This window comes from Callospermophilus lateralis, chromosome 3 (genome assembly GCF_048772815.1).
Source record: "Callospermophilus lateralis isolate mCalLat2 chromosome 3, mCalLat2.hap1, whole genome shotgun sequence".
NCBI classification, from domain to species: Eukaryota; Metazoa; Chordata; class Mammalia; order Rodentia; family Sciuridae; genus Callospermophilus; species Callospermophilus lateralis.
In genome coordinates, this window is record NC_135307.1 from 14,555,183 (window position 1) to 14,569,097 (window position 13,915).

The 13,915-nt window shown below is 57.6% G+C and overlaps 1 protein-coding gene across 1 annotated transcript in view; it reads left to right on the plus strand.

The window, feature by feature from the left end:
• Ccdc88c (coiled-coil and HOOK domain protein 88C) overlaps positions 1-13,915 on the plus strand; it is a 115,082-nt gene that overhangs the window by 49,240 nt on the left and 51,927 nt on the right. Inside the window, exons 5-8 of the mRNA XM_076849749.2 lie at positions 10,074-10,132; positions 10,915-10,998; positions 13,026-13,166; positions 13,601-13,785. Coding sequence (XP_076705864.2) covers positions 10,074-10,132; positions 10,915-10,998; positions 13,026-13,166; positions 13,601-13,785 — 469 coding nt within the window. The remainder of the gene's footprint in view (positions 1-10,073; positions 10,133-10,914; positions 10,999-13,025; positions 13,167-13,600; positions 13,786-13,915) is intronic.

Sequence of the window (13,915 nt, forward strand, 5' to 3'; positions counted from 1 at the left end):
CTTCCGGGTTCATTTGTGGGCTTGGTGGCGCCTGGTGAGGCTGGCGGCGGTTGGAGCTCAGGTCTGCTCCGGAGGCCGTGGAGGAGCAGGAGAGAAGGACGCTGGCTTCTGAGCCAACGTGAACTGCATGTGGGAACCGCCATGTGTCACCTGGATGAGGCTGAGCCACCCGCTGATGGATGGGGGATTTATTTAGGGGCAGAAGCTCCTAGGGCTTCTGACCTGACCTTGGTCACTGAGTCCATAAGTAGAGAGCTCATAGGCAGCTGGTCCGGTGCCGGGAGCTGAGCTCCTCGATTGGCCTCGCCCGTGGCTGTCTCAGTGTTGGCTGCTCTGGGGCCCGTGGCAACACGCACCTGTTAGACCTATAAAAGTGCAGAGGTAGGTCGGGCTTGCAATTCCAGCAGCTCAGGAGGCTGAGGCAGGAGCATCGTGAGTTCAAAGCCACGCTCAGCAAGGGTGAAGCCAAGCAACTCAGTGAGCCCCCGTCTCTAAATAAAATACGAGATAGGACTGGGGATGTGGCTCAGTGGTTGAGTGCCCCTGAGTTCAATCCCCAGTACCCGCTCCCGCAAAAAAATGGCAGAGGGGGTTGGTCCAGCTTGTCACTTGTGTAGCTTCCTGGTCTTCCTGCTGATCACCGCCCTCCCTATCCAGAGGCCCGCCCTCTCCCTTCCTGCCTCCACCAGGCACCCCCCACACCAGAGGTGGAGAGACTGAGTGCAGGGAGCTTGGGTCCCCGCCTCAGGAGTGGCCCTGAATGATCTCTCCAGAAGAGTGGGTGCTGATTTTTTTCTTATTTCACAGGTTTATTGAGATATAATTTGCTGACCATAAAATTCATCCATTTTAAATGTGCAGTTTAGTGATATTATTTCCTAAGAGTACAGAGTTGTGCAACCCTCAACCCAGGCGAGTTTCAGGACTTTACAAGAAAGATGATTTTAACCAACGTCCGTGAGTCAGATATCCCTGGGACCTAGCAGGGTGTACGATCAATTCACGTGGCTCTAAGAGGTTCGGCCCAGCTGGGAGGGAGGTGAGGCGGGAGCCCTGGGAAGTTAAGGAGTGAAGCAGCACCCCCGCCCCCACCCCAGCTCAGGCGTGGGCAGGACTGACAGGCAGACAGTGGCCCCAGCAGACGGCCTTGGAGGGCAGAGGCGGCCTCGCCATGCACAGTGCATGGATGGGTGGGTTTGACAAGCGCCCCGGTGGCTCTGAGAGCAGAGGAGGGTGGCAGGGACATCTACCAGCAGAAGATGCAAACAGATGCCAGAGGCAGAGGTCTATTTATAGAACAGTGTTTTCAGTTTTACATTTTAAAAATAGAGGTGTGAAGTATTTTGTGTTTCTTTGGTTTCTTTTCTTTCTTCTTTGTGTGGGTGCCTGAGCGAGGGGGTGCTGCTCCTCCCCTGGGTCTCCGCCAGCCCTGGCTTGTGCTGTTGGGAAGAGGCTGAGGCTCGCTACCCTGAGGCTGCACTGCTGGCCGTGCACCCTCCACTGTGAGGCCAAGCACTCGTCCCTCTCCTCTGACCTCAAACAGGAGGTGTCACAGCTCATGGGGGTTTTCTGTAACGCCGGCTTTGCTCCCACACCTGTCAGAGGGGAACCTCTTTCTCAGCGACTCCATCGGGCAGCGTGGGCAACGCGAGGACATCATCGCAGGACCTCAGCTTGCTTTTGGATCTCTCAGCCTCTCCCTCCTCCGCAGTTTTCTGTGCCTCGTCTCTGTCCTCTTGGATTGTGTTTGGTTTGCAGCTGTCTCCCCATGCATCCTGGTCCCTGGGGATCCGCCTGTCAGGTGTCTTATGACTGTGGACCCTGCTTCTTGGAGCGTGGCTTGGAGTCTGGCAGAACCCTTTGGGGACCACCCTTAGCTTTGATATGATGACACTTTGCAGACAAGTCTTCTCTGGGGGCCGGGTGGTGTACCCGCTTCCTGGGACTCTCATTGGCCACATCTTCCGAGTCTCTTGTCCAGGGCCTTGCCTTCAACCACATGCCTTGGCACTGCCCTTAGGACATGCCCGGAGGCTGAGCCCTGCCCTGCCCCTCTGCTGCTCATCCTTCTGGCCACCACCCCGCCACCCCTGGCTGCTCACCAGGGCAGCCTCTGCTGTGCCTGTGGTCTGCTCTGGCATGGCCACCCAGCACCAGGGCCCTGCTCCCTCTGCCTGCTACACTTGTCCTGAGGCACCACAGGAGCAGCTCTGGAAGGCCCTCTGCCCAGCGCCCACACTGCCCCCACATGCTCACAGCCTGCCTCACCTGCCCATAGGTGTCATGAGTGCCATGTTAGGCATTGCCCCTGGGGGTGGGGCTTCTCCTGAGAGTCTCTGGGACTCTGGGCTTTGTGCTGCCCTTGCCAATGGGTCCCAAGTGCCTGGGCTGTGGAGAGAGCGCTGAGCCCCACCCGCCTGCAGGCTGGCGCCCCTGCAGCTCTTTGCCACACGCTCACGGAGAAAGTCCATGTGTCAGTGGTCAGAGGGAGACTCGGTGCCCACCTAGCTGTGTGTCCCTCTAGGCCACAGCTAGCCCACGGAGGGCTGGCCCACCTCGCCAGCTGCACGTCCACCGAATGTGTTTCCGTGGCTCACTGGTGAGCGTGGTCGGTGGGAAGTCAGGAAGGTCAAGAAGTGCCTCATCTGTGCAGTAGGGCAGGGGTTCGAACCCCTCAGCTCCGCCTCTCCGCACCTTTCCCAGCAGCCAGGTCTGTCCCTGGGCCACACACGCAAAGGGGCTAGGTTTGTCTGATGGGAAGCCGGGTGTCACCAGGTCAGTGTCTGTGGTGGACCCCAGAAGAGCCGTGCTGGAGGAGAGCATTGTCTTCCCTCCAAGGTTCGTGTCCAGCCGGGTGCAGCAGTGGTCCAGGTTCGTCAGCTGCTCCTCTCACCTCATGTCTAGAACCCAAGGGAAAGAGAACCAGAAACCAGCCCAGAGAGGGGAGGAGCTTGTCCAGGGCCCGCAGCACAGAGGCCCCGTAGGTCAGCGCAAGCTCGTCACCATAAGTTGCAGAGATGGTCGTATTCCTGGACCATCAGCCAGTGGTCCCAAGCAGGACTGGCCGGCGCTGTTGTTGTGCCCTGGAATTTCTTGTGTTCTAAATGCCGAGCAGGATTCCCAGGAGCCCTGGGAGGGGCTGTGACCCCACACACGCTGCCGGGCCTGCTGTGAATGCAGCTGGAGCCCTTGGGGACAGCCGTGGGGACTTCATTCATTGCTTTCAGGGTCTGGTGCTCGGTCCTGAGTTTTCTTCCCAGGGTGGTACCAGAAGGGGCTTCCAGCAGCAGGGAAGGCACTTTGAGGGGTCGGAGTGTCCCGTGCACGCCCTTCCTGCTCAGCTGAGCGCCACATGTGCTGCTCTGGCTGAGGAAGCGGTTTCTGACTCTGGCCCGCTGTCTGACCCTCCCAGAGAGAAGACCAAAGTCTCCTGCATCCTCCTGCTGCCCCCGGTCAGAGGCTCACAGAACGAGCTCAGGCCAAGCCTGTCCCTCAGTGTTCCTTGCGGCCAGGGGCCTTGAAGAAACTTGGGAACCCTGCTTAGGGACCCCTGTCTGCGTTGGGGCAGGGAGGGGGGAGACATGGTCCATAATGGCCGCTGTTCTGGGGTGTGAGGTGGCATGGGTGTGTGCCTCAGGGAGTGGAAGGGGATACTGAGTGCTAGGAAGGCTTCCTGGAGGAGGCGGTGCTTTGAGAAGGTGGGTGTGTCATGCAGCTGTCCATCACTGTGACAAGTACCAGAGATAACTGACTTGTAAAGAGAAAGTTTACTCCAGAACACAGCGCTAGAGGGTCCAGTCCCGATCGGTTGCTCCTGAAGCTTTAGGCCTCCGAGTGTGTGGTGGAGCACAACTTCTCACCTGGGGTGGGGAAGGGACCCCGTCTCAAAGTCCCTTTGTGCCCTGCCCCAAGACCTCCACTAGGCCTCTCTCAACAGCACCCCTCTGGGGACTAAGCCTTGAACACGGGCTTTTGGGGACATGCCAGCAGTAGGAGAGGTGGCTGAGGTGGCAGGGAAGATGTGCCAGCATCTCGTGGGGACAGCAGGGCTAGGAGGGTAGGGAGGAGGGCTGCCCAAGCATGGGCTTCGAAGCCCGAGGCGAGCCGAGCTCAGGCCCCAGGAGTTTCCCACTTGGCCATGCCAGTCTGCAGCCGCTCTCTGTCCTTGAAGTGCCTCCCGGATCCCATGGAAACGCCCCTCCTAGCTGCAGTGGAGGGTGCTGACGGCCGTGTGAGGGCCGCTGGCCTCCCGGGCAACCGAGGGCAGGGCTCAGGCTCTGGCTGCCCGGGGGACACCCTCTTGCTGCTCACATTGCCCTTTTGAAAACCAGAGGGTCTCCTGGATCCCCTGCCCCCTCCTGGGCATCACCTCCCAGGGCCCAGGTGGCCCTAGGTCTCAGGCCCAGGTCTGTCCTGGGGCTGGATGAGCAGTTCTGTCCTCCCAGCCTGCTGGTTATTTTTACTTCATGTCTCCAGGCCTCTACTGTCTAATCTTGCTTATTTATTTTTCGGGTATTTTGTATTTGCAAAATACTTAGTTCCTTTGAGGAGGGAAGAAATAAGTTTTTTTTTTGTTTTGTTTTATCAAAAGTAATCTTGCAGGCATTTTGATCCTTCTAATATTTCCTGTTTGGTCCTTTGGAGAGCAGGTTCACAAAAGCCCCTGGACTCGACTTGGGACCGTCAGCTCCGGTCCTGCTCTTGGCTTCCGTGCTTCACCAGGGTCAGAAGTGAGGTTCTGGGTCCACCTGCTGTGCCAGGCTGGCTGGGCCCTGGAGCCGGAGGCCAGCGCTGTGCTTCCATGGAGCGTGCGGGGCCGGCTCTCGTGAGCAGAGGCGAGCACACAGCCTGCTGGAGGCCAGCCCTCTGACCAGCCCTGGGTCTGCCTGGATACCAGACTTTGTTTAGTAAACTTGCAGCCGTGGCCTGTGCCCAGAGGAGCTCTCCCTGGCTGCAGTGGCCGCGCCATGGCCTCCAGCGGGCCGGCTGTCTGCGGCCATGGCCGTTCGAGGAGGAGGAGGAGGAGGGAAGAGACGGTGTTTGCCAAAGGTCTTTGTGTTCACCTGCAGGGTTTGGGCTTGGAGGTTTTTGCCTGGTGCTGGGAGGGACCCTTGCTCTGAGGTCTCCTGCCGCCCTACACCTCACCTCCTCCCAGGGCGAACTCTCGGCCTCACGCTTGGTCTGCGGCTGATGCTTCTGTTCCCTCCTCTTCAGTTCAGTGCCAGGAGGCGCGTCTGCTCTCCACTCCTGCAGCCCCGCAGGCCGGTGGGCAGGGGAGTTGGTTTTGTAGTGATGTAGCTTAGATTCTCTACCTAAGCAGGGGGCAGCTGTCCTCTGTCATGGTGGAGGTACTGGGGGAACTGTAGGGGTGGGACAGACTTGACATGGGTGACAGACACTGGGATGGGGTCGCCGGTCAGGGTGCACAGGGGAGACCCCAGCACCGTGTCACACGGACTGGTGGCTCCACACCTGTAAAAGTCCACGGTAGATGCACGTTTATTGAATGACTGAAGGGACAAGTGGGGGCGCCTGGTTACATTGCTGCCTGGCTAAAGCCACCTGAGCAACATTCTGGGCATGAGAACGATGGCTGAGGGTTTCTCAGGTTTCTCCTGCCCCCAGATGGGCACAGAGGATGGAGGGTCCCTGTGCCCCGTGTGAGAAACTTTGTCCCTGGCAGTTGCCGCGGGAGGTGACCCTGTTGAGATAGTAAACCGCCCTGTGGGGTTGTGCCCAGGAGGACCTGCAGAGCTGCACCTGGGTGAGTCCTGGACACGCTGCACTTTGGGAGGAAATGGAGCCATATTCAGACGGCTGCTCTCAAATCACCGGGACAGCCCCAGAGCCGTGCTGAGGAAGTGACTAGTTTTTAAATAGAAAACCAGGGGAACCGGAGTTGGGGTCCACCTGAGGGTGCAGTCTGGGGAGAGCAGGATGCACGATTATAAGAAGCACGTCTGCATCTGAATCTGCCTCCCAACAAGAGGAGACCGAGCCTCCTCTTTTTTGACCTCCTAGGTGCTCGAGGTCAGGCAGCAAAAATGCTGGTGAGATACCTGCACATTTTGGGTCGGGGGATGGCAGGGAAGTGGGGTTGGTGGCAGAGCTGAGCTAAGTCTTAGTTCTGTGCCTCAGTCTTGGAGTCTGACTCTTCTTGTGGGTGAGATGGAGATGATAACGCTGTCCTTTCGGGGTGGCTCTGGGAACAACATCTGCAGGAGCAGGGCCCACAGGAGGGCAGCTTGCCGTAGCGGGGCCGAGGCGCTGTGGTTGTGGAGGGCCGTGTTAGCAATCTCGGACGTCACTTCACGGCAGTTCTCTGACCCCTCAGCAAGGCAGAGCTTGCCTTCCTTCACCTAAATCCCTGGCTTCATCCCTCAGGCATCATTTATAGATGACAGGATTTATTTTCAGTTTCCAGAAACCAGGAAGCGTATCCCGAACACTTAAATGGCTCCATCTAGGAGAACCAAAGAGGAGAGCCAGAAGGGACCCTAGAGATCATATACCTGTCACGGAGGGAAGGTCTTGTGTCGTGTGCTGATGTCTGCTGATTGGCAGCTGAGTTCCGTGCTGAGTGGTGGGGCTGACCACCACGGCTGCCACGGCTCAGCATCAGGAGGTCCAGCTGCTCAGTTCCTACCTGATTGAATCCAGGCTCCCATTTCAGGGGACAGGACTACATTTCTGTCCCCACGTCCACCATACTCTGTGTGTGGTGTCTCCCTTCTGGTGGCTTTGCACACAGCTTAGGTCAGCTTTTCTGTGTTCTGAGCCTGGAGAAGAGCTGGGCTTCATTTCTCTGTCTGGCTCCCAGGGGCAGGTAGTGGGTAAGTAAGGCCTTTCTTAGACTCAGCCATTGACTCAGGCTGTCTGGGATCCCCCTGGGCTTCCCCCACACACAACAGAGTGCATTCCTGGGCTGATGGGGGGTGTCTGATGTTTCTGGGCGCCCTCCTGCCCGCAGGGGTTGCTTGTGACTCACCAGCACGGAAATCCACAGAGCTTCATGCCCCCCGCTTCTTGCCCCGAAAACCTCTGCAGCAAGCCGACCCCAAGGCGAGATCACCCGAGAGCCACGGAGCTCACTCACCGCTGGGTCTTCGCCCAGCTCTTCCCTGTGCCTCACCTCTCCTCCACGTCCATCTGTCCCCCTCCTCCTGGGGCCCGGCTTAGTTGTTTCCTCCAGGAAGCCTTGTCTGACCCCACCACACACTGGAAGCCCTTCTCCTGGGCTCTGTGACATCCCTCAGCGTTTTGAAGCTGCTGGTTTGCTCGTCTGTCCCCACATCCGACTGTGCTCGGGACTGTTGATGGCTGAGTGGTCAGAGCCAGTACTTAGCAGCTGCTTGGCAGGGAGCTGTTGGTTCTTGGTCTGCTCGACTGCGTTTTGTCGCCAGGGACCCGGGAGAATCTTCTGGTGTGTTTTGAAAGTATTCAAAACCCACAGTTGGGTCAGTTTTTGAAGTAGCCGGTCTGACTACTGGAACCGTGAGAGCACTGAGATAGGAGTTGCGCATGAGCAAGGAGGGGAATCCAGTCCCCTTCCTCACTCTTCCCTCGCGGGGTGTTCCTCTTGCTCAGCCTGGAGGGAGTCAGGGAGGCCCTGCCTCACCCAGTGAGGCCCAGTGGATTTCTTGGTGCCTGTTTATTACCAACAGGTCAAATTTTTTTTGCATGAAGATTTTTTCTAAACTTGGTTCTCTGCCTTTGAAATCTTTCCTCCCCTGTTTGAAAGCTTAGCAGACAGGAATCTGTACTTTGTGGCTAGTGTTCTGGGTCAGATTTCCTTTTCTTGAGGCTTGGTGGCTGGATGAAGGGTGGCTTAGGGCGTGGCTGCAGCGCTGAGCCCACCGCTCCTCTCTAAGCAGCCTCAGTGTAGTCTCCAGGCTCCCTTGGTGTGGGCGCAGGTTCTGGCCTCGCCCTTGCTGTCTGAATGCCCGCTGGTATTCCTGCTGCTGGCAGTGGGTCTAACTAGCACCGTTCCCTCGTCCATTCTTTCATCCGTTCATTTCTAATGGCCAGAGGGCAGCGGCAGTCTGTGGGGTGCAGGCTGCGTGTTGGTGGTTCCTACACCGAGTGTCAATCTCCTCTGGGCGCTTAGGTACCGCCACCTCCCACCCTTACTGTTCCTCTGTGATAAGAACATGGGGACATGGAGAACCCTCTTCTGGAGCCCTTCTGAGTATGTGACATGCTGCTGTCCCTGCAGCTCCCCGTGTGAGCGGATGCCAGCACACACACCTCCTATGGCCTCCCACCTGCTGACCAGGTCCCCTGGCCTCCGTTTGCTGTTCACCTGCTTTGGCCCTGGGTGGGGATCTCTGGAGCTGACTTATTCTGAGGGTGGCACCGTTGGGTCCTTGGGGCTTTTGCTGTGAATAGAGAAGGTAGATTTCTGCACCGACTCTGACTTGTGCCTGGGCAGCCCCGCAGCCCTGATGGTGCTTTCCCTGCGCCTCCACACTGTGGTCATGGCCCAGGGAGCGGCCTGCAGGAGGCTGAGCCATGAGGGCCGCGAAGGATCTGTGTTTTGTCCACGCAGGGCGCCGGGGGGGGGAACACCTGCCAGTGACCTGTGGCCCAGTGGGCAGCCTGAGCTGTGCCATGCGCTGGTGGGTGAGGCCTCTTTTTTGTTACCAAAGCTGAGAGGAAGCAGCCAGCCAGTCCCCGGTGTTGACCAAGAAGGCAGCCACTGTGACGAACGTGGTCTGTGGAGCAGAGCCTCTTGGGCCAAGTAGAACACTGCATGGACAGATAGACAGGCAGACAGACAGACAGACAGACAGACACACCCGCGGCCCTGGGTGGCTGTGAACTCCCGGCCAGTGTTGGAGGAGAAGCCGTTTATAGCTGGGTCTCCGTGGAGGTCTAGGCGGGGGTCGCAGGAGATTCCACTCCTTGTAGCCACCGGGAGAGAACCCACAGCATTAGCCCCGGGGATAAGGCCTTGGCTTCCTCCCCAGTAGTCTGGGTGGTGCCGTGGGCCATCCTGGCACAGTGTGAGTGGGTGTTGTGGGTCTTTTGAGAGAACGCTGTTTTGGGCAGGTCCCTCTTACCCACATGCACCAGGATATGATGAAAGACAGAAGATCCCCAGTTTGATTTTTTTTAACCTGAAAGGGAACCCTGCTCGTCACCAGGCCAGCTGCCTCCTTGATAGAGATGTGGCAGCAGAGGCTCAGAGTCAGGACGCAGACTGTCCAGGTCACAGCACTCCTGAGTGACCGAGGTGTTGTAGAGCCAGGTGTTCCCACTGCTTGGGTGATGGAGCAGATGGGGACACGGTTGGCTTCTGAGCACAAAGTGACACAGTTTGAAATAGTGACGTACTTGTGGCCTGTGGACTGGAAAGTCGAGGCAGAGTGTTAAGAGTTGGTCAAGGCTGGGAAAGTGGGAGGACACTCGGTGCGTGAAGAGTTGGCCTCTCAGACGTTCTCCGTAGCGTCAAGGAACGGGACCTCTGGAAGGAGCTGGCTGGGATGTCTGTGGCCTTTGTGCAGTCCACAGCCTCCTGTTAACAAGGGCGTGTGCTGTCGGTGTGCTTTAGCCCACTCCACCAGACTGCGGCACTTGGGAAGAGGGCGGGGACCGAGGTGGAGTTAGATCACAGGGACAGCACATCCAGGCTCAGCTGTCCTCCCTGCCTGTTAACGAAGGGTGAGCTGTGCAGCCTGGCCTCCTTCCTGTGGGGACTGTCCTCTCCTGCTGTGCTTTGTCAGCTCACACACTGCAAGTTGATGCCGATGCTGACGTTCAGTAGTCACGGCGCAGGGAGTCTGTGGTGTGTGAGTAGGAAGGGGCCTCAAGTGTCCCACACAGAATTCTCACCTGGTAAAGTCTAAGTTCAGATGTAGAAAAGAGGCGGAGCTCGGGGCTGGGCTGGGGTCAGTGGCAGAGCACTCGCCTGGCATGTGAGAGGCACCGGGTGCGATTATCAGCACCACAGATAAATAAGTGAATAAAATAAAGATCTATGAATTTCTGAAAAAGAGAGACGGAGAGTGTGGCAGTCCCTGGGTCCCACTGGGAGGTTCGTGGGGCTGATTGACTGTCGTTCTTCTGCGCAGGGAAGAGCATGGAGGAGATGAAGAAGGCGCTGCTGCTGCTGCTGGGCTGCGCCGTCCAGGTAGGGGCCTCAGCCATCGGGATTTGGATTTGTGGGGACAAGATGCGCCCTTCGGTCAGGTGGGGTGACACCGCCTTCAGTCCAGTGTGACGGAGGCCTCCGGGTTCCCGGCAGAGAATGGCCACGTCTTAGGTGGCAGCTGTTTCTAGTACCAGGTACCTTGGGGAGGAGGCCTAGTGAGGATCCCTGCAGCCAAGGTGCCACTAGAAACTTGTCCCCAGTAAAGGAACATCGGGGGCAGGGAGCTGTGGACTGCCCAGCTCTGGGCCAGATTTGACCTACTGCCTGTTTTCGTAAAAAGTTTATTGGAACACAGCTGTGGCCTGTCCGGCCATGGCCTGTCCAGGGCTGTTACCTCTGGCTGCCTTTGTACAGCAGTGGCCGAGCTCAGCAGCCATGGCACAGACCCAGTGTCAAGTCTGAAACTGTGACTGTGTGGGCTCTTCACAGAGAGGGTATGCCTCTGGCCCCGAGCCTGCTGTTCCCGTCCTCCTGAAGAATCGCTAGGTGTCGAGGTCTTGTTTGAAGCATGGATTTCTGAGTCCCACCCAGTGTTTTCCATCAGGGAGGGGCTTTTGGGGATGGGCTTTTGAAAACAAGCTCTTGAGCCATTTTCAGAGAAACCTCAGCCCAGGGTGAGCAAGAGGACAAGGTGGCCTTCTGTAGGAGACAGCCAGGCTCGGGTGGTCTGTTCACTTGAAACTGACTGTGGCTGTAGATGCGGCCCTGGGTGTGCCCTCGCTCAAAAACATGCTTCTGTTAATGTCCACCACCCTTCACAGTGTGAGAGGAAGGAAGAGTTCATTGAGAGAATCAAGCAGCTGGACATCGAGACCCAGGCGGGCATTGTGGCCCACATCCAGGAGGTAGGCGGCCACTCCCCGGGCAGACGGGAGGCAGCGTCACTTCTCTGCATGGTGGCAATGTTTAAAGGCTACATCACCCATGGATGTTTTCTGCTAATTTTAGGTTTCAGACACCATAGTCAAATTGATTCTATTTGGAAAGGTAGCCATCAGCAAGCCCAAATAAAATAGGAGTAAAAATAAAAATTTAAAAAAGCCACCTCCATCAAGTCTTTCTGCCTTCTTCTTGCCTTTTATGGACTCAGACTATTTTTAAAAGCTGTCAAGTGGTTTAGGCTCAGAATTTGATTTACAGGCCCTGAAAATGTATTCTGGCAAATGTCACCCTGCTCTGAACGGTTGATCTTTATAGAGATTCTCCGCTGCTGTCAATGACACGCAGAGAAATAGACGTGGTGGTGGGGTTGGGGTTGGGGTCCCCCCCAGCACCGCGGGTTACAGCCCCTCCCCCTCTGCCCTGCTGTCAGTGTCTTCTTGGTGAGGCAGGTGCCCACACTTAGGGTTAGGTGTCTCGATGGGGCTTAGCACACTCAGGCTAAAGGGACAGTGGAGACACAGGAGCTGGGGTGAGATGGCAGAGGCGGCTGAGCCACAGCTCCTGGGGTGGACAGAGGCAGTGGGGCCAGGGTGTTGCTGGGTAGTGGGTTCTGAGTTAGGGTTTGAAGCAGGAGACAGATGTGGTTCATGGTGGACCGGGGTCCAGCCCACCAGAGGAGAGTCAGTACTTCAGTGAACACTGGCGGCCCTTGCTGGCCACCGGTCAGCCTGTGAGGTGTTGTCCCTCTCGTTTCACCTTGTGTGCTTTGAAACCACCTGCCCAGGAGCGAGCTCCCTCAGCTCGCCAGGTCTTTACCACTTGCTGCCTTCTGTGCCTGGACCACAGGACGCCAGCACACACACCCAGGAGAGGCCGTGTGAGGACCAGTTAATGGCTGGCCCTGGCCACTGGCTTCAGAATTTATTGGTACTTAAAAAAAAATTCAGGTGCCCAGGACCCATGAGGGATCTGCTTGTTAGAATTGGGAGAGATGAGCCTTTAATTGAAAGCTCTGCTGGTGATGCTGTGTTGCTGGCATCGAGTCCTGGAGCCCAGCCCCAGAGCCCCTGAGCCCGAGGGTTTTCCCAGCCCTGGGAATGGAGCAGCTCCGCACCTGGCCTCCGAATCCCAGCCCCCTCTGTGTGATGGGGTGAGATTTCCAATTCAGAGATCAGCTCTGTCCAGGCTTGTCCTTCATGAGCTGGGGAGAGAGGAAAGCGGGTGTTGTCCTTGGAGGATCTGGAGGGCCTAGACAGGGCCTTGTTTTTGCTGTGTGTGTGTGTGTGTGTGTGTGTGTTTTAAAGCTGTTCTCGGGCATTTTTACTGCTCTGAATAACTTCAGAACCTTCCTGGAGCGATTCACTGAGAGGATGCCCTTTTGTTTCCCTTCTCTGAGGTCTGAGAACTGTAATGATGTTCTTCCAAAAACGAGAGGATGGGTCCAACCAGATCCCGCTCCCTGCTGACGGAGAGGCGTAGAGCCCGCTGGCCTTCTGTGGCTGTGGGCTGAGATATAGCCCTCCTCAGAATCGCTTTAGATTTTGAATAGAGTAACCCACGGTGGCCTGGGCACCCCCATGCTGGCGGGGGAGACTTGACATTGGCCCTGTTTGCACTAGATTTTACTTTGGGAAAGAACTAAAGTCCCCTTCCTCATCCTTCCACCCGGAGGCCTACCTTCATTGTACATAGATATTCGCCTCAGTGCAAGTATCCTGTTATCCCAGGACCTTCTAGGGGAACAATTATAAGGGGTTCTTTCTGGTATTTGAAAAGGTTGAAAGCAGAGTGGTGTGCATGGCGGGCTCCTCTGATGACTTTGCCCAGCCTTGCTGAAGGGGCCCTGCTCTCCACGCCACAGGGACTGATAACCCAGAGTGAAGCAGCCTCCTGTCTCCTGTGCCGTCCACTGTGTGGCCGTTGGCAGGAGCTCAGGAACCCCAGGGCTACCTGTGCTGGCCTCTGCAGTGCTGGACATGTGTGCCCGCAGGTGACCCACAACCAGGAGAACGTGTTCGACCTGCAGTGGCTGGAGCTGCCCGATGTGGCCCCTGAGGAGCTGGAGGCGCTGTCCAGGAGCATGGTGTTCCACCTGCGCAGGCTCATCGACGAGCGCGATGAGAGCACCGAGGTGCGTCCGCCTGTCGGGACAGCTCAGGCGGCGATGGGCTCGGTGCTGGCCTTCCTCCTCCATCTAGAACTGGACACCTCCCTGTCCTGCTGGCCGGATCTGCTGGGGGTGGGACATGGGTGATGCCCACTTTTTCCTGGTGATGCCCCTGCAGTGAATGATGAAAGGGACAGAGTGGGCAGAAGCTGACCAGGAGGCCCAGCTTGGGGTCCCTGCTCCACTCAGACCCTCCTTCACTCCTCTCTGTCCCACTAAATACTTAAGCTCTGTTTGAAGACTTGCGCTGTCCTCTCAGCCCCCGCCTCTTGGTTTTGCGGTCTCAGCTGAAGGCTTCTCTTCTCAGGGTGGTTTTCCACCCACTCTGAGCCTGGGCAGTGTGCTGGGCCCCGGGTGCGCTGCCACTCGTCCCTTCTGTCTGCCCTCTCCCCTTGCAGCTGATCGTGGACCTGACGCAGGAGCGGGACTACCTCCAGGCGCAGCACCCGCCCAGCCCCGCCAAGTCCTCCAGCGCCGACTCCACGCCCAGCCCCACCAGCAGCCTCTCCAGTGAGGACAAGCAGCACCTGGCTGTGGAGCTGGCCGACACCAAGGCCCGGCTGCGTCGTGTCAGACAGGAGCTGTGAGTCGGAGAGCTCTGTGTGACCCTGGGGCTGGTGGGGGCCACTCTGCGTTTGCTCTCTGACTCTGGGACCCAGCATCTGCCCTCTGTGAGCCCCATAGGGAGGGGGACTTCTTCCTGGTTTGGTGGC